The sequence below is a fragment of the Haliaeetus albicilla genome, chromosome 7, assembly GCF_947461875.1.
Source record: "Haliaeetus albicilla chromosome 7, bHalAlb1.1, whole genome shotgun sequence".
NCBI lineage: Eukaryota > Metazoa > Chordata > Aves > Accipitriformes > Accipitridae > Haliaeetus > Haliaeetus albicilla.
In genome coordinates this window covers 3,913,767-3,937,797 of record NC_091489.1, presented here as the reverse complement: position 1 = coordinate 3,937,797, position 24,031 = coordinate 3,913,767, and the positions used below count along the sequence as shown (strand labels likewise).

Genomic DNA, 24,031 nt, shown 5'->3' with positions numbered 1-24,031 from the left:
TCTACAAAGTATGTGTGTGTGGGGAAAAAAAAAAACCAACCAAAAAACCCCACCAAACCCAACCAAAAACCTGCTCTTACTAACAACTATTTAATGCAGCAAAATAAAATGTTGTTCACCAGCCTATGTATATTTATAGGCTAGTGAGGTTGGGGGTGCAGGGAGCAGTTTATTTTTAATTTGACTGCAACTGGCCAGGTATTTCCCTGACAAAACTTTTTAGACTTTTCTGAAGTGTTAGTTAAAATCAAATCCATTGTAGAATAGTCTGTTACACTGAAATAACTGCTAAAGCCCCAATGTTGTTTTTTTTAATTTTGAAAATCTCCTTTTCAGCTAGGCAAACGAGGCAGCAAGAAAAAAAAAATACACCACATCGCAAGTAAAGATGTCTGTGTTGTAAATATTTTCAGCTTATAGTGTCACTTCCTTTGGCTAACAAAACAGATTTTTTTTTTCCCCCTCAACTTTTATAATAATAAGCAATAGTCTTTTATTTCTCATTAAAACAAGCCTTTTTTCATCCACCCAAAATGCACAGGCATGTGCAGACTGCCTAACTGGTGTTGCTAGAGGCAACCTGAGGAAGGTGCTGTATCTTCTGTCCACCAGCCATCAGAGAGGAATGTACAAAGACTAATGATTGTAAACAATGAAGGATTCATAATGTTTCAGTGTGCAACATGGAGTCTGAAGACAGACCAAACTTGGAGTTTTCACTTTAAGTTTTTTTTAATTAATATATTTTCAGAGATGGCTTCAAAGAATTCGGGAAGCCTCAAGTGAGCTGAAGCTACTGCTTTCTTGCAAGCAGTTCTTGAATTCTAGTTTACAGACCAGAGTAATCAAAATACTGTTGTGGTCGGTGGAGGGCTGACTGATGGAATGGTGCAGTTTCACTCGGCTAAGTCTTGTGTAGAGGAAACTAAAAATTGTCTGTGTTTCTCTGTAAGAAACTGCCATAGTTGCCATAGTGATAAATGAGAGGTGGAATGTTGGTGACAGTTGAAGAACCATTTGTTCCTTTCTAAAAACAAAAAAACCTGAGGATTTTTCACTGTATTTTTAGTAAATCTAGAAGTTGCATGAGTGATGCTAGTGTTTTATAGGTGTCCAACTCTTTTTAAAGTGAAAATTCAGTGCAAGTAATAGTTTTGAATTCCTCAAAGTAGAACTTGAATTTCCACGTTTGATGCTCTGGACAAATGAGTTGGTGCTCATCTTGCTGTGCCGTTCTGTAAGTAAAATTTGGGAGCTGTTAGAAACTGTTTGCCTTCTCTCATTGGCTCAGTACTTAAAAGAATAAAAGCCAGTAAGCAGATAACTTTTTTTTTTTTTCTCCTTTGGATGGTGTTTTGAAGCCTGTGACTGGGAATTCTGGAATGTCATTGCACGAGCCATTACGGTATCCTGTCTCTAGACATCTCATTACTGCAACACTTTCTATCAGTTCTCTTAGTCCTGCCTTCTTGTTTGGTATTTTTGGTTGGTGGGGTGTTTTTTTTGGTGGTTTTTTTTTTTTTTGCATTTGTTCTGTTGGGGTTGGACTACGCTAAAACAGTCTGCTAGAAGTATGCTTTGTATGGCTGATCCAATTCCCATCCTGTAGTTGCTGAGGACCAACCAATTTTCTACAGTACAGTTAAAAACACTGGCTTGTGGTGGATTGTACATACGTAGGAAGGTAAACTTTCATGAACCTGAAAAATTGAAATAGTTAGCAAAATGCAGCTCTTCAGTGTAGTACTCGTCTGCATTTAATCTCGTATGTAGTGCTACATGATAGATGAAAAGCTTTGTGGAATCAAGTCATATTTGTTGCTTTTTTGTTGCTTTGCTAGGTATGGCACAACAGCACCAAGGTGTAAATTTCACTAATCCATGCATATGCTTTCTGCCCAGATGCATCTGTGCTAGTACTTAAACACAAATATTTAATACACTTTAATAAATAGCTTAGAATTCTGGCATGCTTTGTCCAATGCAAATAATTAATTGGCCAGTTTCACTTCTGCTCTTCAAATTACTGAGTTAGAAAAGGTTTAGTGTAGCTGTGGCTAGAATGTGCATGGCTTAACGGAGGCAGTTTCCTAGGAAACACTTACGTAAATGAATGAAACATTAGGATGAATCCAAAGGCTTCCTATCTGAGTGGGCAAGCATGTTTACTGCCTGCCTAAACTGTCCTCTGATAACAAAGAAATTGAGAAGGGAAGGACAAAACATTAGAAGTCGGGATAATGCATAAACTGGTGTTGCTTATGCTGTCATTGATCCCACTTCCCTATTTCTGGTGCCTTAAAGAACATCTCTTCCGAACAGCCGTCACTGAGTTGAATGTTGGTGTCCCTGGAGTGGGCAGAAAGATAGGGTTTAAGGTTTCTTTAAAAGGCAGGGAGGGGAGGACCTGTTCTAAATCCTTTATAGGAAGTCTACACATCAGACAATGAATTTCTATCTAAACTTGTTCCTTAGGTCTCAGATTCACAGTCAAGTTGTCACAGCTCTAAGTTCCCACACCTTGGCTGTGTCAGGGGAGGCATCAAAGTGCACATTTTAGCTCTGTGAAGATACAAGACAGTGTTTTGGTGCTTGTAACCTGTGGCAAATAAAAGCTACCAAAAATGTGCGTGTGCACACAAAGCATTGCTCAACTGACATGCAGTAACTTGCTGCTCTGTGTTAACTTGACTGTAGGTATTCTTCTATTAACTTTCTATGCTGCATTGCAGGTCCCTTTTTGATGAAGCAGTTTATTTCTGTATCTGCTCCAAAGGCTCATGCAGTAATGATTTAATTTGTGAAATACTGGTTTATGCTATGAACAGATATGCTAAACAGGAGCAGCAGGCTCAGATGTTGTACAGCAAGCACCTCGATGAGGTGTTAATGGTGAATGGCTTCTGGATGTGATTGTAATATGATAATTCAAAAAAATCTTTTTCTTTCCATGGTTCATTTCTTGCACAACTTTCTGTGGAGAAGGAGCTTTAAATATGCCATCTTTCATTCTTGCACAAACATCTTAACATATAGTTTCTTGCCACTAGATGGAGATTTTATATCTTTCACATAACGTGCATGAAATTGGTAAACTAGATTTTACTGGCATTTTAACAAGTAGAAAGAGAAATGCTTTTGATGGGTCCTCTGTGGAGGGAGACCCTCACCCTTTATTGAAAGAATCCATATTTATCCTATATTTATCCTCTTTGTGCAGTGTTTGATAGACAGAATGGATTTGGTTTGATGTTGCAGAGACTGAGACTTCTTAGTGACATAATAACAAACCTGTAGAAACTTTGTGTTATGCAGACTGTCAGCAGGATAAGCCAAGCTGGAACAAAATCTGTCTTCTCACAGAGCGGAAATAGCCGGGAAGTCACTCCAATTCTTGTTGCACAAACACAGAGCTCTGGTCCACAGACAAGGTATGGGGGGGGGGGGACACCAAAAAAATCATCTTGGTATTACTTTTTGCATCTCCTTTCTTGAAGGAATTTGGCTCTTTATTTTCCCAACCTGTGTGGATGCTCCTGTAGAATTCCTCTTTGGATGAGGATGGAGGTGTATTTTTTGCTAGGTAAAACAACTTCAGTGGATAAGTAGGAAGCTCATGTGTGGTGGTTGGTCTGTTTGTTCTAAATAGCCTTTGCAGTTAGACCATTTCATCAATAAATGAAAAAGTAGATGGAAGGAAATTCTGCTCAGGTTCTTGATGTGCAACAGGTAGATTTTTTTTTTTTTTCATCCCTTGAAATGGGAATATCTGTGCTGCAGTACTTGAGCATTTTTGTTTAAAACAAAGATAAAAGCTGTTTTTATTAAAAATGCAGCGAAGAACTTTAGGTTTTTAATGTGCTGTTTGTTTTCAGTACAACACCTCAGGTATTGAGCCCAACAATTGCTGCTCCACCAAACGCACTGCCTCGAAGAAGCTCTCGCCTATTTACTAGTGATAGCTCTACAACAAAGGTAACAAACTTCATGTGTTTTGCAACCTTGTGGGACACCACGCTTTGGGAACACCAAAGCACAAATCTTTATGGCCTGTAGTTAGGCAATTTGAATGTTTGCTGTATGAACTACTAAAGATACTCAAGTTACTGAGTGTGTGTATGCTTAAGTTTAAAAGTCAAACGGCTGGGTGTCGTTGTTAAGGCTGCAAAGAGGCATAAATATTATTTTACATAATTCACTTTCATGTTTAGTTGCCTGAATTTAAAAGGCTTTTGTGTATGTAACTCTTACTCTTCTTACTTGCAGGAAAATAGCAAAAAATTAAAAATGAAGTTTCCACCTAAGATTCCAAACAGAAAAACAAAGAGTAAAACAAATAAGGGAGGAATAACTCAACCAAACTTAAATGACAGTTTGGAAATTACCAAACTGGACTCTTCCATCATTTCAGAAGGGAAAATTTCCACTGTTGCGCCACAGATCCAGGCTTTTACACTACAGAAGGCAGCAGCAGGTCTGTTTACTGCAGTCCAATAGTGTTCAGAGTAAAGCTTCATATGTCTGTATTTTAAGGTTGAATGAAAAAGAAGTTTCACTCCAGTGTTTGTTTGTTTCTTGTTTCAGTTAGCCTGCAGCTATCACCTTTCTATAATTATAGAGACGCTGAATTCAGTATTTTCTAGTTAACTTACAAAGAACATGTGAAGAAGTAGTAAAAAGTGGCCAGTTGTAAGCAGATATATCTTGCAGACTATGGTCCTTATTAGTGATGATAATATTTTCAGGCAAGATCCTTGGAAACTGATTCACAGGAGCTATGAGTAACCCAGTCATCTTCCCTCAAAACTGGGTTTATGTAGTCTGTTCTCCCTTGATATTTCCCATTTGTTTAAAAACAAGTCTTTATTCAGATTGTCAGAAAATCCTAGACAAACTGCTGAATTCCTCTCTTTTGGCTCGATAATGTTTCCAGGCAGCGAGAAGATGTATCCATGGATACCAGACGTGGAAACTGTGTTCAAACCTAACAAAATGTTTGAATAGCTGCTGTAAATGCAAAACTCCAATTGCCCTGAACTTCAGAGTTTCTCTGTTCCTCAGCATTCTGTTGCTGGCTTAAGAAGTTGTTACTATCTGACTTCCATTACAAAGGTTGATGTTTAGAATATTATGCTTAAGTTAAGAGCACATAAGCCTGTGTTTGGGAACTCCTGAAAGATTTTCATAAGCAAACTCAGGAGCAGTGCCTGCCACAATGAAGAGCTTATGGGATTAGCAGTTTCAAGTAAATAAGTCTCAGCTGTCTTTTTTTTTTTTTTTTCCCATTTTTATTTATTGTACTTTTCTCCTAGAAGGTTTGATGAGCCTTCTTCGTGACATGGGGAAAGGTTATTTAGCCTTGTGTTCATACAACTGTAAAGAAGCGATAAATATTTTAAGCCATTTACCATCCCACCACTACAACACTGGCTGGGTGCTGTGCCAAATTGGGAGAGCTTACTTCGAACTTGCAGAATATATGCAGGTAGGAATTGTGTGGGTTGGGTCTTACTCAGCTTTCCTGAAGAGGCTGAATTACACTTTAGATTTCTTTTAAATTATTTCCTCTTGCATGCAACCATTGGAGTCTCCTCCTTGCCTCTCCCCATCTTCACCCACAGTTGTGCTGATGTAATTGTTTGTACTGCAATGTTGTAAATTAGATCACTTGAAATAATTTTGAGTTCTAAAACCAAAAACTTCTCTTGCCCTTTTTAGTTAATGCAGATCACATCAATGACCTAGTTTCCATTGCAGCCTCAGAAATGACAGTATTGGCACAGCTGAGGTGATGTCAAACTGCTTCAGAAACAGAAGCGAGCAGTTAAGGGTAATCCAGCAGTTTAACTCTCCTTGCCGCTGTTGTCCTGATAGCTGATGTACCCATTTCCTCAGAAGTTTTTAAAACACTTTTTGATAGATAGTGTGCAGGAGACAAATGCAGTAGGTTTCAGAAGTGGTTTTTAAACTGTATACACAGTCTGATTAGAGATAGAGCACATTGTGCTTCTTAATAGTTTATTTTGAAAACTGAGGCTACAGACCCTGATGATTTCCTAAAGCTAGGCTTCTTCCCTTGTTGTTGCTTTGAGGGTTGTAACCTGGAACTTAAGTTTATGAAATGGATATCTATGTCAGAAAGACTTCATTAGCCAACTGTTGATAAGAAGCGTTAACTGTCTCAAATGACAGTAGAGCACATACATACGTGTTGTCGCATGCTTATGCATGCCCTCCCTCCCTGCATCAGCCGTGTTTACTGCAGGGATTGTCATGTTGCCTTTTTCCTCATAATTATTATGTATGATATCTGGAGGTGTGTAGCCCTCAGTATGAATGCGATGCCTGTTATCTGTTAGAATGGCTTATAATCATAACTGGCCAACAGAAGTATGCTACGCTTTTCTGATTTTGTGGGTGACTTTTTTTGCCTTGCTTGTGTGCTGTGATAGAAACAGTAATGTAATCTCAGTCAGCAGTAGGGAGGGCTGGCTGCATTTCTGCCGGCATAACTGTGTCGGGATATAGTCACTTCTTTTGCTTCAAGGGGAAGTCGCAGGACTTGTAGCTCTGCATAGCACACTTGCAAAGCAAAGAGGATGCTTAGTCTGGACATAGGAGGCTTCTCACCTTGACTTATGTGCTCTGCTTTGGTGGGTGGAATTTTGTTTTAAGTTTAATTTCTGTTCTTAGGCTGAGAGAATATTTTCAGAAGTAAGGAGGATTGAAAACTACAGAGTAGAAGGCATGGAGATCTATTCGACTACGCTGTGGCATCTGCAGAAAGATGTTGCTCTTTCAGTTCTTTCAAAGGATTTGACGGACATGGATAAAAATTCACCAGAGGTATGAATTGCTGTTGTCTTGAATGAGAAGAGGGTGAATGTATGTGGCAAAATGAATGATTTGGAACAAAGCTCTGAGCTCTAATCTAGTTCAAGTGTATTGTTCTGTGAGAACTGCATGGCAAAACTGGAGAGGGAGGTGGCAGGATTGTTTCTTGAGCTGATGATGCCTGAAATGGCTTCTTAGAATTAGAATATCAGCTTACATGGAACAGGTTGAAACCTTTTATCTATTAATGGTTATTTAAATTTGCATTGGCACCATTCATCCAGGAAGATCACGGGTTAGTTAGTCACTCATACTGCTGCTAGTATGCAAAGATAAGGAATATCTTTTTCCTGTACCACCTTTTAATTGCTGTAGTTAATTCACTGGCACTTAAAACATACATGCTCTAGAATTTATTTTCAGACATAATGTTGCACATTTTTATGCCAAAGTCCATTAAACTGTAGAGTGTCTGGTAATACAAAGTCATGATACGCAAAAAGTCAGGCATCTTTTAATGGATGCCACAGTAATAGATGTATGTGTTTTTTAAATGGGTTCTTAACAGAGTTGAGAAAACTGTAGATTATATTGGGATTTTTTTTGTTGTTGGAGGAGAATCCTGTTCATGTTGTCCTGTTAGCTTGTCTAATAGTGGAAAAAATCAAAACCCATGAAGCAGTTGGTAGTTGTAGTAAGATACTCTGGAGAGAAGAAAATGCAGGTTCTAATACAAGGAGTAGAGAACAGTTATGCTATATGGCAGTGATGCTAACAATGTGCAAAAGCAAGGGACCCTGGGCTGTGGTGCTTTACAATCTCAATGCTGGTTGCTGGGCAGGAGGGAAAGAGGAGGTTGCTGCTAAAATTGTTGCTCTGCAGATATCTAGATTTGTCAGTTGGGGGGAGCTGAAGAGTGAAAGTGAATGTACTGTCTCCTCCTTCATTGTTCTTAAATATCTAAGATGTTTTATTTCTAGCCTTTTCAACAGCTTCAGTCATTAGTCATTGAAGTATCTAATTGGCACAAGCTTGTTGGGTGTCCTTAGATTCTAAATTTCTGTATTTCAGTTTGTCAAGCTATAAGGTGTGTTTAGGCCTATCTGCCTCTCAGGAATGAGACTTAACTGTTTTGTTGTTGTTATTTTTTAATCTAGGAGGAAGTTATATATAATTATGTAAATCAGTATGGAAAAATCTGTTCAGCTCAAACTTAGTCACTCTGAGTTGTAAAAAGTGTGCTGATTTTGCAATGCTGTCTTGACTAGGCATGGTGTGCTGCAGGAAACTGTTTCAGCTTGCAACGAGAGCATGACATTGCAATCAAGTTCTTCCAGAGAGCCATTCAAGTTGATCCAAACTATGCTTATGCCTACACCCTGTTGGGGCATGAATTTGTGTTAACAGAAGAACTAGACAAAGCATTAGCTTGTTTTAGAAATGCAATCAGAGTCAATCCTAGACACTATAATGCATGGTAAGTTTTGTTTCATCCCCCTCCTACTGCACATGGTACAGAACTTCTGGAGAAGTATCCTCTGTATGCTGCCACTGCTATTGTTTCCCTACCGCTCTTCTCTCTGAGAAGAAAGCTATTTCTGCAGAAGATGTGGGCCTCATCTGTTTATTAAACAGTTACTTCCACAAGGAGGGCAAAAAATTGAAGTGTTTCTGGCTTCCACAGATCTTCTTGGCTGTATTACCCCAGCTATTTTGTTCTTCTGTGCAGCACTCCTTATGCATCTAGTTGATTGTTCTTCAATTGCAGTTGGAGAGATGAGAGATCTGCCCCTTTATACTTTAGGATACAGTTTCTTACAGCTTTTTCTGTGGAAAAAATATATAAAGCAGTAAAAGTTAGATCTGCCAGTGTAAGTCAGTCTTGAGAAACTTTTGTATGCTTTTTACTTTGTAGCTGTTTAGCCAGTCTTCTTGCGTATTGCATGTCAATTCTTCAAATTGCCCAACTGAGCAAAAAAACCAAGATAGTTTTACATATACCTTTTTCCCCCCAAGAAATCATTTCCCACCTTGGATGGGGTTGGCAAGTCTATAGACCATTTCTGCCAGGTCATATTCACTGACAAAGACTAGTTTGCTTAGAATACAGTCTTACTTAACAGAATTGTTTTTCTGCTTGCAGGTATGGGTTGGGAATGATTTATTACAAACAGGAAAAATTCAGTCTAGCAGAAATGCATTTCCAGAAAGCACTTGATATCAATCCTCAGAGCTCAGTCTTATTGTGTCACATTGGAGTAGTAAGTAGATTGCACTTAACTCTATCTTTGTGTTTTAATCTGCTTCTGTGCTTTGTTAGCAGTAGAAAAATCATTCTGAACATTCTTAGCAAAAAATCCCAACAAGTTCAGAGTACCTGCTGGAGGATCTTAAGTGCCATATGAATGAATAACCACAGGATTAATGTGTCAGAAAAGAAACCCTCCTCTCTCTCCAAACTACTTTTAGTCAGTAATGAAATTATACTATCAGGTCATGTTTGTGAGTCAACCAAAATAGTAGTGATATTCATATCAAGACTGTGTACAGATACTGATGTGAACGGAGTACTTATGAGTTTTTCCCTACTTGATACATAAGAAATTAAGTGGGTTTTAACTGCTATTGCATGCACTTGGACCAGCACTTCAGTTCTGTAAAATGCGAAGGCACGTGTCTCACCTTTCAGAGTGCAATATTTTTACCCTGGCTGTATGTCCACATTGCCTTCATTCCAGTCACTTGTAGATGTGACAACTTACTACTTAAGCCACTTTATGCCAAGTGAAGTTTAAGTAGCAGGCAGCTACTTCAGCCACCATCCCTTCAATTAAATTGACAGGGCTATTTGAAAAGTTGGTCGTTTATCCATCTGGTACTGCAGTCCTTGGAAAACAGTAGCCTTGCTCTAACAAATGCTTGCTTACAAAGTTGGGAAGCAGTTCTCAGATATTCCTGATGGTGACTTAAGGCTGTGTAAGTGTGATGGATGGTTACCTGCTGGCATTGGTTTGCCTTCTATGTGGCAGCAAAGCTGTGTCAAATTCTACAGGTTTAGTGACTGCTTCTCACTTGTATATGGAGAAAGGCATTGAGTTCACTCCTGGCCAAAGGTTAAATGATTTCTGTAAGCCATTGGGCGGGGAGAACGTTTTGAGGTGGACATGAGGCAAGGTGAAGTTTTTTTCCTGTAAGAAAGCTCATTAAGACTTGGCCTAGAATTGGACAAATATATATTTTTTTAAAGGAACAGATTATAAGTAAAAAAAAAAAAAAAAAAAAAAAATTGTCCTTGTCTAGCAAATGAGCTGTTATTTTCCCTTTTTAAATTGTTCTCCCTTTCTGTAATAGGTCCAGCATGCACTGAAAAAATCTGAAAAGGCTTTGGATACTTTAAACAAAGCTATTAACATTGACCCCAAGAACCCACTATGCAAATTCCATAGAGCTTCTGTATTATTTGCAAATGAAAAATACAAGGTAAGATTTGGTACATGTAGACAACCTCAGGTTATCTTTAAATTGCTGTAGCTAGGAACGGGGATGCACTGGAAACTAAATGTTTACAGATTAGCACTGGGCAGCATCAGGGCTTGCAGCAAGAGCCTGGGACATTGGCCTATCTTGTAGATGCTAATGAGAAGCATTTGCTTTGACAAGTGCCACCTTTGCTGAGGGGGAAGCTATGTTAAATTTTTTGATTGTTAAAATCTGGGACCAACAGGTGATGCTTTTTACATTATTATTATTATTTTAGTCTGACCCTGGAGAAAGGAAAGAAGGGGAAACTTGCAGCTGTCACTGACATGTGGCTGTATTATCATGACTTTATACTAAATTACTAAAAAAAGGCTCAGTAAATTTCAAAGACTGTGGTATCGAGTGAAAAATAAGCAGCTAAGCAATTTTGGTCTGATCCCCTGCTGAACTGTACCCTGTTTAGAATGAGTGAAGATCTTCCCACAGTCTCTTTCTAGTGACTGTTGTCCTCTGGCCTGTTTTTTTTGGCCACAGAAGACAAGCCACAGTCTGGTTTTTGAAACCTTGCTTCAGAAATGTGTGTGCACATGTAAAGGGAAAACTTTACTTGGAACTTTTTTTAAAAATTCATAACTGAACCAAATGTAGTAAGATTAAGGACTTAATGAAGTGCCCATTTGTAGATTATTTTCAAAATTTAAAAGCAGAGGATAAATACAAGATGAAAAAATAAATCTAGTAGTCTGCTATCTTATTGCCCCTGCACTAGTGAAGGAACTTGTTGACCATACTGAAGTGATGTTTTAGGAAATAAAGCATTTGGACTCTTTTCTTTACCAGGCTGAGACTTGTAAGACTAAAGTTATGCTGTTCACATAAACTACATAAAACTTAATGAAATGTTTTGGTTTTTAGCACTAGTATGAAGAGAATTTTGATAGTGTGATAAATTTGGCTAGTGTTAGGTAAATAAATGTAGGTTTACACTTCCATTTATGTAACAAGCCCTAACTTGAAATTTTCTTTATGTGAGTAAGTTCTAGAGGGCTGGATTGAACTTCTTATAGCTAAAGACAATGTTTATTTCTAACTGCAGACTAAATGTTTTTAGGCAGGATTTCTTAACAATGCCAGGTTGCTGTCACAGCAGAATAAATTGCTCCACTGTCAACAATTAATTTAAAAGTAAAGTAGAAGTTTCACTAAATATTTTGGACTTCAAATGCCTAGTATAAACACAGTCATCACTTGTAAAAGTCCATAGATACATATCTAAAGCCAGAAACTCAAAAGTATGGGTTTGAGAGCAGTACATCCAGCACAAAATACATCAATCTTCTTACTTTTTCAGAAGCTCAGTATACTAAAGGAAGTGCCTACTGTAAATACCGTCAGCTTCTCGTCTTCTACCCTATTATGCCTTGTTGGGGGTGACTGGGGCAATTTATATCACAATTGTTAGATGTGTTAGAGACCAAAGCCCAATAAACTTGCTTTAGTTCTGTAATAATGGGGCTATAATATGCTGCGATCTTTAAATGAGAAACTAAGGTAAAAGGAATTTTAGATGCTTCTCGTGAGACTGTACTATTGTTCTTGATGGAATATACTGTATGTAAATGCCAGGATTATTTTTTTTTCCACATTGGTGCTAAGTCACAGTTTAGTGATGTCATAACTGGTTGCAGACTGCTAGCTTGTACTTACTAAGCTCTTTTTTCTTCCTTTTCAGTCTGCTTTACAAGAACTTGAAGAACTGAAACAGATTGTTCCCAAAGAGTCTCTTGTTTACTTTTTAATAGGAAAGGTAGGTAAAACTTAACCGTGATCATAAGTTCTTTTGGTTTCCTTTGTTGCAGAAATGTATGCTTAATGAGAAAATTTGATGCCTGTCGCTAAGCTGCTTCTTTTTGGAGCAGTATTCTAAAAATTCCTAAAGCTTTAAATAAGGCTTACTGCTCACAGCTTTGTTACGTATCAGCTTTTAAATGCAAAAGACAGTTATTACTGGAGCAGCCTTCAGCTCTCTTTGAAACAAACCAAGAAAAAATAACCAAGCCAGTGTTATTCTTTGCCTGCTTTGATTTCACCACTGTCAGTTTGAAAGATAACTAATTTTAAAAAGCAAGAAATTGATCCTGATAAAGATTCTTCACTGAAAAGAGATACAGTGGTTATGCACACAGCCATATATCTTTCCCTGAAGATGGAACTCTATCTAAAGACTTGATTCAATATGATAGCAATGATGTGATCAGTGGAAATCCTTAAAATTTTGAGGGATAGTCCATCCATCAGTCAGCAGTGTTGGTTATTTGCACGTGTAGCCATTAAAATGTTGAATCACATTCTAATGCGTTGTATCAGAAATGCTGAACAAGGAGTTAATTGTAGAATACTCCTAAGACTCCATCAGTAGCCTCAATGTACCTTTCAGCTGACAGCCTCCCTAAAAGAGCTGTAGAAGGTTATTGGTTTGAAAGTGTAGAAGAGTCTTTAACGAGGCTAATAGGGTAGGGTAGCACAGGAGAAGGTATTACTAGTTTGTCAGCTGTGTTTACATTCCAACCTTCTTTGTGTTTAATGCCAGAGAAAAGAAATCTGGTAATAGAAATCCTACTTCCTCACCATCTTCTCTGCTAATGTGCTTTAAATAAGTTCTGCAGCTTTCTTCTTCTGTTCACTAGGAAGCAACAAAACAAACTTACCTCTAGCACAGTACTGGATAACTCTTAATCAGCAAGATTTCTTTTTTTCTTTTATGTCTCTCCAGTCAAAAAAAAAAAAAAAAATTGTCCTGGAATTTATTGACTGGTATTTGTCCAGGAGTAGCTGGACCTCTAAATTGACATTAGAGTTGCCATGTCTTGACAAACTTAAGTTCTTTTGCTGTTTAAATGCTTAACACAGATAAATTACTTGGTCATCTGTCCTTAACGATAAGAAGCACTTCAGTGCAAGTTACAGCGACAAAGAAGGTAAAATATGGGCTGGATTCTGCAGCACAGTGTTGCCTTGAAAACGTTGCCGTTCGGTTTAGCAGGACAAGCGAGGTGTCACTTAATGTGCCATTATTTTCTCCACCTGCCAATGGCAGTTAAAATGCCACTCGAGGATGTAAGAACGACTGTACTGAGATCAAAAATCTGTGTAACCGTGTATCCTGCCTTTGCTAGCCCTCAATATGAGAGCTGTAGGGAAGAGTGTAAGATTAATGTGTGCACATGGTGATACTTCCCCAGACTATTCTCTGGGCCTCTGACATTAGAAATCTGAGACTTTGGACTTTTCCTGAGCCACAAGTAGATTTGGGGTTACAATGACTCAAGAAATTGAAAGAGTGGTGAGAGGTAGGACCAAAAAAACCATGTACACTAATAGCTTTTACACCACCCTGCTGCAGAGTTCCAAAGCTTAAATTTCTATCTGAAGATCCACCACCTTATGTTTTTTTAATCTGTCAGCTGCTAGTTTAATTTAATTTTTTGGAGTCTTAAATAGAAACACTTGCTCATTCTTTCTACACGTATTTGCTGTTTCCCTTCGGACTCACATAATAAATCTTTCATATCTACCCTCTGTTGCTTTTCATAAAATATCAATTAACTGTGGCTTGGTATGTTTGTTGTCCAAACCTTCAAGTAGCAACTTCATGTAAATGTAGCCTTTTATGCTTTTTATTTTAGGTTTATAAAAAACTGGGTCAAACACATTTGGCCCTAATGAATTTCTCATGGGCAATGGACTTAGATCCCAAAGGAGCCAATAACCAGATTAAAGAGGCCATTGATAAACGTTACCTTCCAGATGATGAAGAACCAATAACTCAAGAAGAGCAAATCAGTGAATGTTACCCCTATGAATCAGGTTTGTATTTCCAACCCTTTGTCATTCAAGGTGTCATTAGGTGGTAGGAACAATCCCAGGTTTAATAAGTGAAACATACTGTTCAACCTCGCTGCTCAGCAAGTAAGAACTCCAGAGACTCTTCATTCAGAAGAATCCATTTGTGCTTCCTAGAGTAAGCATGAAATAAAGGATTGTGACATTTCTTTAGAATCTGTAGATGGAATAGAACAGAGATAATGACTACTGTAAATGTATACAAATCATGGTTGGCGAATAGTATCCTAGGAGAGCAAGATGTTCTAGAGCCACAAATCTTCCCTCGTAGAAGCATGAAATCATTTCAAGGTAACTGAATGGCAACTGAAATTGTCTGTAGAGGCTTTGTCAAAAGTTGAACAAACTGGATGTTGGGTAACAATATTTGGTCTGCTAAATATAAAAGGTGGCTTTTGACAAAAGTCATGGAAGCAGTTTCATTTGAACCAAGAGAAAATAAAGCATTCCCATTATACTACTTGGGAATAGTCCACAAAAAGGAGTGGCTTGGGATTCTCTTCTCTCTAACTTTTTATTATGAGCTTAAACTCCATGAAGCATGGGTAGCTCTGTGAAGCATGGATAGTCATAAATATTGACCTCTTTGATGCAGACTGAAATAGTGATAGAAAATAAATACTAATAAGCAATTTAATTCTTTTCCTCCAAAGAAGAAAATACAGCAGGTTTTGGACTCCTGTTAATAGATATATGCTACATTCTGCAATTCTAAATCTTCAACTGAAAAAGTTGTCATGTTTGCCTACTGTATATCACGTTGATTTTTTTTTTTTTGATCCTGTCTGCAGCGTGCTTTTTAATACTGGAAACTTATCTTGCATTGCACTGCCTGAAGTATCGAGTTTTTCTTTCCCTGCTATTGTAGTTGGGCTGACTTTGAACACTGGCTCACTGGGGGCTGAGCCCGTTTCTGACCAGAAGATGGAGACAGAGTACTTGAACTGTTGAGCAACACCTAAGCAGTAAAAAAGAAAAAAACACCCCACACCTCAAAAAAACAACCACAAAAGCACCACACAAAAAAACCCCAAAACCAAGGAAACAAACAAAGAAAAAAATGAAAAGAAGAAAACCCAACACCTTAATCTGCCCAATAAACATAAACAAAATAAAACAGTGTTAGGCTGGGTGTAAGTAATTCAGTTTCCCTGGCTGTGCAGATAAAGTGTAGAAGAGTTTCACAATCTCAGCTGAGTAACTCTTTCAGGATACATGAGACAAGCTAAAGTAAATTAAGGTAGTACTGGCGGGGGGTGTGGGGGATTGTTTTTAATATATTGGCTAGTGTAAGCCATTTTGTGCATTGAATTGCCTAGCATGGGACTGGCTGTGTCCGTTGTACAGAAACCTATAAAGTGTTTGCAGTAAAGCAATAAAAGACATCTGCCTTTCTCCATGTGAAACAACTTTGGTATTTGGGAATTTACAGTCAATATGCTAACTTGTACTGTGGAAAACAGACTCAAGTCTCATTCCTGTGTGTGAAGAACAACCATCATTAGATATTTATCTTTGTTCTAATTTTAACACGTATAGAAGTTAAATATTTAAGGGTAGCCTCTCAGCATGTACACATTTATCTCGTATGCTGCGCACAGCATGCTGTCTTTATTCAAATAACAGTAGGGATCTAGTTTTCCTGGAAGCTCTAAGCTAGCCGTCATCTGAGCTGAGTGAGCAGAGTAATTCTTCAGCATCAGAAATGTCTGTATGCATTTACTCAGAGCAGTTCTCTTACCACATATCTTATGCAGCATTCTTTGTCACAGAAGCAGGGAGCAGGTAGAGGCTGCCTAACACTACTAATTGAATGTTATTTGATTGCAAATTGAATGATCACAATGTACTAATATAGCGGGTAACTAATGTGAGCATTTCAGGCAGCTGGTGTGTTTTGAAGGAGCAGGAAGGTTAAATTGCTCGTAAGGCCATTTTGGAACCCTCTGTACCTAACTAGGTGTCACAGAGATTTCACATTTTTAACAGAAGATGGCTAAGGCAGCATGTTTTGTTAATATGTATTTTGTGTTAATTCTTTTCTAAATGCATTTATTGAGACTTCATTAAGCTGGTAGGGGTCAGTGTATTAGAAGGAAAAGGGGAAAAGCCATATGGCTTTGAAGCGTTTTGAGGGGAAGCCCAAACCCATTGCTGCTGTGCTTTTGGCATGATGGAGTTGATTGTGTGGGAATCTTTTTGTAGTGAAGCAGCACAGTAGTGTTTGACTACTTTCTGTTTCTTTTTCTTTAAAGTTGGCACAGATGAATCCCAAGAGAGCAGCATGACGGATGCAGATGACACACAGCTCCACGCAGTTGAAAGTGATGAATTTTAACCTCCAAAAGCCAGTATCTGAGCTTGAGTGTGTGACTGGTACTGTTGTGTTCTCCCCTTCCTTCGCATCCTGGGTCTTCACATCACTGAGCCAGCATTGTCATTATTCTCCACTGACACCATGAGTACACCACTCAGACTTAAACTGTACACAGAGTTAATGGCAGTGCAATATTCAGCTGCTACTGAGTCTGACTAGTTGGCTCTTACACGTTTATGAAAGTGACTGAGGAGGAAATGCTATTTTTGGACTCCCCTTTGCTGGAAAAATATCATGGAAGAAAGACTTGTGGTTTGCTGTAACGAAGCCAGTAGATGTGGGGATAGTACTAATGAAGCAGTGTCTTGTTCCTTTTCCAGAAATGTGTCTTAGTTTGGTTCTTTCTTGGTAAGCAGAGTGCTGAACCTCATTTCCAAGTTCAAGGACAGTGTTGACAAATGCAGGCTGTTAAAGAATTTTGCATATTGTAGTGTAACTTAAATACCAGGGAATGTAAATGACCTTAAAGCTGCAGTGTCTCCAGTGAACAAACACAATGCACATGCTCAGGACTGGGAGTGTGTCAGACTATGTAAAATATCCAGTGTCCCTACTTAGAGTGCAAACTTGAAGGAGTGAAAACAGGAGAATCGCATTGCAGAATCAAAGCTTTCATGAAATGCTTTCATGTTCTAACCAGGAATTAATTTATTCACCTAGTTTCTGAAAGGTCAGTGTTTACTTTGTACTTCAGAGAAACAAGTCAGCAACACGTTGCTTCATTTTTCATACACCCCTTGACTTGTTCTTCCCCTTTTAAGAATACAAATTAATAAAGGGCAAAATCAAGAGAGAAACATAGGTACAACTGTATTGTGAAAACATCAAACCCTTAATCCATAGCAACTGCGTGTTTCTGAGCAGATAGACTGGGAAGACCGTGGAAGCCTTAATACAATCAGAACATTAGTTGAACACATCAAATAATTGTCTAAGATTAGTATCGTTTTTAAAACTGTTTTGTAAAGTGTGGTTCAAGCAGGATGCAAAAATGTGCAATTAATTTGTCTTTTCTCCCTTTTTTTTTAAGCTGTTCTTTAAGATTCTCACTCTAGGAACACTTTCTTCTTCTACCGAGGCTGCTTCTGTGAGAAGCAAGCTACTCCATGTTAATGAATCCAAAATGATCTTTCTCTGTAGCCTTCTGCAGCAACAATTGGTGCCCTTTATGCAGTGATGGTAAAGAAAATGTATGATATAAGCAGTTTTAAAGAGCAATTTGTGCATAATAAATTGGGAATGATATAAATTTCATAGCAACATATTTGTTGTGATCAGTCTTAATCTTTGGGCTTTTTTTTAATGTATTGGGTTTTAGGGATCTTCTAGTTACCTTTAGAACTTCAATTTTTTTTAATTCTGTCCTTATCTTACACTAGGCCCATCTTCTGTCACAGCTCCTCTCTGGTGATGAGCCACACAGACACCTTTGTCATTTGAAAAAATAATCCTCAACTCCTGAGCAAAAGTACAATTCTCTGATTCTTTTTTTTTTTAATTGGGGTTTGGTGGTTTTTTTTTAAGTAGGGAGATAAGCAGTGAAAAATAGGCTTAAACTCCCCTAACAGCATGAAAAGGAGTTTCTAAAATCTGAGGAATGATAATATATTAAAGGAGCATTGTGCCTGTGCCACGTTCTTCTGATCAGCTTGTGTCTGGAAGGTTGAATGGCTGACTGGCAAATCATGACATGTCTCAGCTGGCTTGAGCGTACTGAATCTTGCACTGCTTTTTGTGGCGATAGATATTCTGGGCCGATTCCCTTTCCTGATGAGTTGTCCCTGAGGAAGACACAGGGTTCAAGTCTCCCGAGAGCTGACCTGCATCTACGGTAGAGCTCACGCACAGCGCTCTTGAGTTACCCGTGTCTGTCCTCGCCTGGTTTTCCCATCCAGCCCCAGCATATGCAGCTTCCCAGTGCATCCCTCGCAAGGAGGAGTTTCTAAGCAGCACCTCAGCCTAAGGTCTGGAGGCAGCACTTGTGTGAATGCCACCAATTCATGTGTTAATTGGCTTCCATTTGGTTCCCGTCCTATTTTCTAAGCAAAAAACAGGAGTAAGCAGGTGCTACTCTCAAGACTTTTCCATAACAAATGCTGTTGTTTAAATGGGGACCATAGATCTAGGAAGTTAGGTGGCTTTTTCCTTTTTCTTGTGTTCTCTAAAAATTGTGAACGATTGTAGTAAAACTTTCAATACCCTGGAAAGAGCTCTTAATTCAGCTGGGATGTTAAAAGAATGTTCATGCTACCTGGAAGATTTAATACTTAATGCTGTCCCTTGCTTTATATGTACATCATACCTTAAAGTGATTTTTCTTTTATCCCAAGAATCTCAAGTAACATTTAGACCATGCTGCTATTTTACCTTCTAAATAGATACACAAAATTAGTATTTAAACAATAAAATTTTCCTCTCTTTGAAGAGGGGCAGGGAGAAGGACGGTGAGCATGAAGGCACTCTGGCAGCCAGGTTAGAGCAAGTGTGTTCACTGAAAAGAATTAGGGAACTGTCATTTTCTTACAACAAAACTATGGAAAAATGCAAAGTGTGGGTGTGGTGTGTACTATTTGCATTGAAACAATGTAATTTGTCTTTTTCTTTTTTTTTTTTGCTTTTCCTGACTTTTTATTTCAAAAATTGTACAGTCTTAGAAAAAAAGTCTTTTCTGTTAATATATTTGCGATTCATTAAAGGATGTGGAAAATCCAAATAAACTACTTTTAAAAGCAGGCTTATCCCCAGGTCCTTTGGGTCAGTGTTGGGATTCATCCTTCAGGAGGTGGACAAGTGCAGCAGAGCTGGAGAGAGGTTTAAGGACACACCTCGGGGTATGTGGGGGCTGTTTTCTGTCCTGCTGGTGATCCTGGTGTCACCTGTGAGTCTGCTGCAGGCTTCCAGCGAAGTGGGCTGCAAATGTATCTTCCTGGGCTGGAATTTTGGGTGAGGTGTGGGGTGCTAGACCTGATGTTAGGGCCATGCAGCGAGGTTTTGAAAAACGTGTCTGTTTGTTGTCAGCTTACAGCCTGCAGCTCGATGAGATTCAATAAGCCCCCAGGTATGGAGCAGATGTTTTAATTATTTTTTATTCTGCCTTCCATAGCAGTTTATAACATTGTTTGTGGCTGCAACTGTTGTCAGCTCAGCACAGAAATGATTACAGACTTTGCTATACTTTCAGACCTGGAGGAAAAGCTTGCCAGGAAGGCTGAGGCTCATAGCTGTATAGGAATTCCTCTTGCTGCATATAGTCATCTTGGATTAAAGCTTTTAGCGCTTATTTTTGTCCACTCTATTAGCCTAATCCAGTAATTTTTCTTGAGAGCCAAGTTTGGCTGTAAAAGTGACACTGAACTCAACCCCTTCCTACACCCAGTTGCCTCCCCCCCCCTTTTTCTTCCCCATGTTTCTTTTAATCCTGGACGTTATGATTGTGTGTACAAATGCAGTCCTGTAGTCGAATTCTCTGCTCTGTAGCCGACTTCCCGCCCTGCTTTACGCACGGCAGCGAGAGCTGAGTTATTCTTCCTGTGTCTCGGTTGCATTTTCTCCGTGTTGGCTCAAATACGGGTGATTTAGGCTGTATGCTTCCTAGCGGTGAGACGAAGCTTTGTTAATGGTAGGCTGAGCTTTAGAGGTCTCCAGAGAAAGGGAAAGCATTAATGAAGTTTGACTTGTAAGCTGCAATACTTGGTTCTGTGTCTGAATCGCAGCAATGCAGCGAACACGAGGAGTTGTTAGTATCTCAGGATTTCCAGCTCGGGAATGTTTCTGGCACCTGGTCTTCATGAACACCTACAGCTGCTTACTGGTGCATCACGCATCATTCTGTTGCTCATCAGTAACTTTGCTGCTGCATCATTTCCCTGTTTTCTGTCCTTCTGTCAAAGTTAGTGACTTTGAGTGAGACCTGATCCAGGAGCAGGCTCTGGTTCATTTTTTTTTTTAATGGAGCAGAAGAACAGGGTTTCTAAGGCAGGAAGCCCTATATTCCTGATCCTCAGAGGAACAGGGTTTAAAATTATATTAACACAGGGAATAAGACTTCCTCTGCTTCTTTTGCCTATCTGCTTTTCAAACCAGTGTTCGTAGAGCACCTGATTTCTCAGTTAGTTCCAGTCCAGCTGCTATATAAACCCTGGGAGATGTTCCTTGCTTTGAAATCCCACAGCGGCAGGCAGTCGGGTGAGCAGTGACAGGAGGGGACCCGGTCCTTTCCCTGGGGTCACAGCACCAGACCCAGACAGCAAATGCCTCTCCAGCCTCTGTGTCTTCGCATCCAGCTGGGCAGAATCACTGAGCAAAGCCACAGACCGGGAATGTCAGACCTAGACCAGCCCATGGAGGTGGAAATGGGACAGATGAGGATGAAGGAGACCGAGGAGCCGCTGTGGCAGCTGCAACAGAGATGTGAGACTGATGAGAAATGGGGGAGCGGGCATGGCGGGGTGACATGTGGGACTCGGGCTGAGTGATTGTCTCCTCTCTAGAACCAACTGTCACGTTCACCTGGGATTGGGCTGATTTGGGGCTTTTCTGGGTTTCTCAGCACTTCAGCAGGAGTGATGCTCAGCAGGGCCACCCCCTGTGCCTCTGCAGCCTTACGGCACAGGTGAACACGGACACTGATGGCTCCTGCATCCGCCGGTGCCTGTACATCTCAGCCGTGGCTCTGGCTGCATTTCGGGTCCATCCATCAGGGGTTGGGGGTCCTGGCCCCCCCTTCATGTGATGCTCCGACCCATTCTCATCTGGGACCTGTTCCCCTGGTGCAGACTATTTTATTCATCCCTAAAGGATGGGAAGGATTTCAAATATCCTAATGGTACCCATGAGGGAGGTATCAGAAACGCCTTCCAGATCAGAAAAAAAAAAAACACTTTCAAAGGTCGATTCCATCAAAAATACCCCAGAAAACCACATCCAGAAAGGAGCTGCAAGTTCCTTTCTGACAATGTTTACATTCAGACATTTTATCGGTTAAAGATCTCCTCCTGTTCCAAAATCCAGCAGTTCATATCCACGTATGTACGGAACAACAGAAATTCTTTTTTGTCAAGACATTTGGAAAGCGAGCTTAAGAAGACAAGAGGATTAGTTTGCTGCTTTCTGCCTCTTTTGGTTTCTCGTGTGTCTCAACAGATTTGAAAAAGGTACTTTCTGGTGGGTGTTTCTCTCTCAGACCCATTGCGCTGGGTGAGCGGCACATCTACTGCACCCGCTTTTAAGCACTTCGTTAAGGCAATCTGCTGCGTCACTGGCCATCGCCTCCAGAATATGGCTGTGTTCTGGATTTTCCTGGATAACCAGGAAAAACAGCCTGGTTGCAACCGCCATATGAAAACCACCTTCCCTGGGGAAGCAGAGGATGGTATCTGCATGGGAGGCGGTGAATGTGGCTGCTCTGTGTATGGTGTCTATGAACTTTAATTAAAATATAGAGGAGTTTGGCTGCTACATTAAGTAGGGCCAGAAGTGGCTTTGGTCCTAAAACTGAAAATACCTGCTGAAAAGACTGCCAGTACCTAATAGCACGTGCGTGGTAATCCTCTGACAGAGAAAGAAGTCTCCTGCCTCCCCACGCTGGATGAGTTACCAACGTTCAGCTAATCCCACGTAAAGCCTCTGGGTGTAGCGGAGTCTCTCCCTCCATCGGCATCGTCTGGTGGATGAACCTACCTGGACTTTGGGGAGCTGCAGGGGCAAGAAACGACAGCTAAAACCCAACACGCCTCGGTTTGCCCAAGGAGCCAGAAATGGGAATTTTCTCTTTGATCCATCCCAGCAGAACTCACCTTTATTCAGGTGTTGGGGATATTTGACGACGGTACAAAACATCCCGGGGATTCCTGGGGGAGCAGGGCATTGAGGATCAGGATGTCATCTATGACGTTGACATGTTTGGAGCACCTCAAACATCCACTCCATGGCTCCGCTGTCCCAAAGGGAAACAGCCGCTCTTGTCACACAAAAGGACCATCAGCGAAAAGCGAAGGAGCTTGTCTCATTCTCAGCCTGTGGGACGTGGAGTCATGCCTTTTATTTGAATTAAACCCAGCCCCGTCACTGGGATAAAAGCTAAAAGACAAAAAAAAAAAAAAAAAAAAAGCAACAGTGGGAGTAACTGAATGAAGACCCGCCGTTGTATCCCCCCCGACGTGAGCAGGCAGAAGGAGAAGCCAGCGGAAGGAAGGGTTTTCCGTGTCTGGGAGAAGGTGGTGACGCTGAAGATGACCCCGAGACCAGCGGCGTGTGGCTGACGAGGGGACGCGAGGGACCCGCTGCTGGGTCACCTCGGTCGGCCGGACCCACGGGAGCCACAACGCGGCCCAGGCACGGCCACGCTGCTGGGCCTCCTGCAGCCCCGGTGTCACCCGTGGGGCGGGGGCTCGTGTCAAGCGGGGGACAGGACCCCGCTGTCACCCGTGGGACACAAACCTGGTGTCGCTCGTGGGGCAGGAGCCCTCGTCGCCTGTGGGACTTAGGCCCGGCGTCACCTATGGGATACGGGCCTGGTGTCACCCGTGGGACAGGAGCCCGGTGTCCCCTGCGTGCCAGGGCTGCCTCCATACCTGTGGGACGTGAGCCCCCGTGTCACCCGCGGGTCACGAGTGGCCTTGTGGCCCCGTGGGTCACGATCGGGTGCTACCTGTGGGGCAGCCGTGCCCCGTCACCCACCGGACACCCCTCCGAGTCCCCGACTCCCCCTCCCCCCTTCCTCCGGCGAGACCTCCGCCGCCCCCCACCCGCCGCGCCGGTCCCGCGTGGACCCGTGGCTGCCCCGGGAGGCGGCCCAGCGCCCCGGGGCCTCCCGGCCGGGCCGGGCCGGGCCTGCGGGGGGTCAACGCGGGAGGGAGTGGGGGGGTGGGAGGGAAGCACCGGGCGGTGGGTCCCGGGGACGCGCGGGGCGTGTGTGTGGGGGGGTGCGTGGGTGGGTGGGGGGTGCGGGGGGTGCCGGGCATGGGGGGGGGGGGGGCGAGCCGCGGTACCGCATCAATCACCCCCCTCCGCCCCGCCCCTCCGGCGCTGACTGACGCGTCGGCGGCCAATGGGGCGGGCCCATGCCCTGCGCTCAACCAATGGGGGCGGGGGAGGGCGGAAGGTCCCCACTTCAAGGCTGGTTGAGCGGCGCAGGTAGGTGCGGGGCGAGGCGCTGCCGGTGCGGGGCGGCTGGCTGAGGGGGGGGGAGGCAGCCCCCTCCCCGCAACCGGGGAGGGGGGACCCTGGGGTGGGCTGGCACGGAGCGGAGCCCGCTGACCCCCTTCCCTCACCACCCGCGGCCAGCGTCAGGCCAAGTCGTGCGGCCCCCCCCCCCCCCCTCCGTCCCGCAACTTGGCTGCGGGGGCCGGGCCGCGGTCGGAGCTGTGAGGGGGGGGCGGGCGGCTCCTCCCGTGGCCGCCCGGGGAGTTGAGGGTCGGGGCTCGCCGCGGGGCGGGA

At 41.7% G+C, this 24,031-nt stretch overlaps 1 protein-coding gene and 1 long non-coding RNA gene across 8 annotated transcripts in view; one reads left to right on the top strand and one right to left on the bottom strand.

The window, feature by feature from the left end:
- Window positions 1–19,326, top strand: part of CDC27 (cell division cycle 27) — a 34,809-nt gene extending 15,483 nt beyond the window's left edge. For 2 of the 7 annotated variants that reach the window (XM_069786659.1, XM_069786663.1), the window contains 11 exons: window positions 3,298–3,431; window positions 3,876–3,975; window positions 4,267–4,474; window positions 5,313–5,485; window positions 6,694–6,846; window positions 8,103–8,311; window positions 8,978–9,095; window positions 10,186–10,314; window positions 12,047–12,121; window positions 14,001–14,181; window positions 16,473–19,326. In XM_069786659.1, coding sequence (XP_069642760.1) covers window positions 3,298–3,431; window positions 3,876–3,975; window positions 4,267–4,474; window positions 5,313–5,485; window positions 6,694–6,846; window positions 8,103–8,311; window positions 8,978–9,095; window positions 10,186–10,314; window positions 12,047–12,121; window positions 14,001–14,181; window positions 16,473–16,555 — 1,563 coding nt within the window. In that variant the 3' untranslated portion in view covers window positions 16,556–19,326. Of the gene's footprint in view, window positions 1–3,297; window positions 3,432–3,875; window positions 3,976–4,266; window positions 4,475–5,312; window positions 5,486–6,693; window positions 6,847–8,102; window positions 8,312–8,977; window positions 9,096–10,185; window positions 10,315–12,046; window positions 12,122–14,000; window positions 14,182–16,472 lie in introns of those variants that run through there. The other 5 variants (XM_069786660.1, XM_069786662.1, XM_069786661.1 and 2 more) reach the window with 5 other exon arrangements.
- Window positions 19,190–23,205, bottom strand: LOC138686000 (uncharacterized). Its single transcript, XR_011325330.1, has 2 exons — window positions 22,390–23,205; window positions 19,190–20,991 (listed from the first exon to the last, which is right to left on the bottom strand). It is a non-coding gene; the product is annotated as an uncharacterized lncRNA (long non-coding RNA).
- Between the last annotated feature and the right edge of the window lie 826 nt (window positions 23,206–24,031).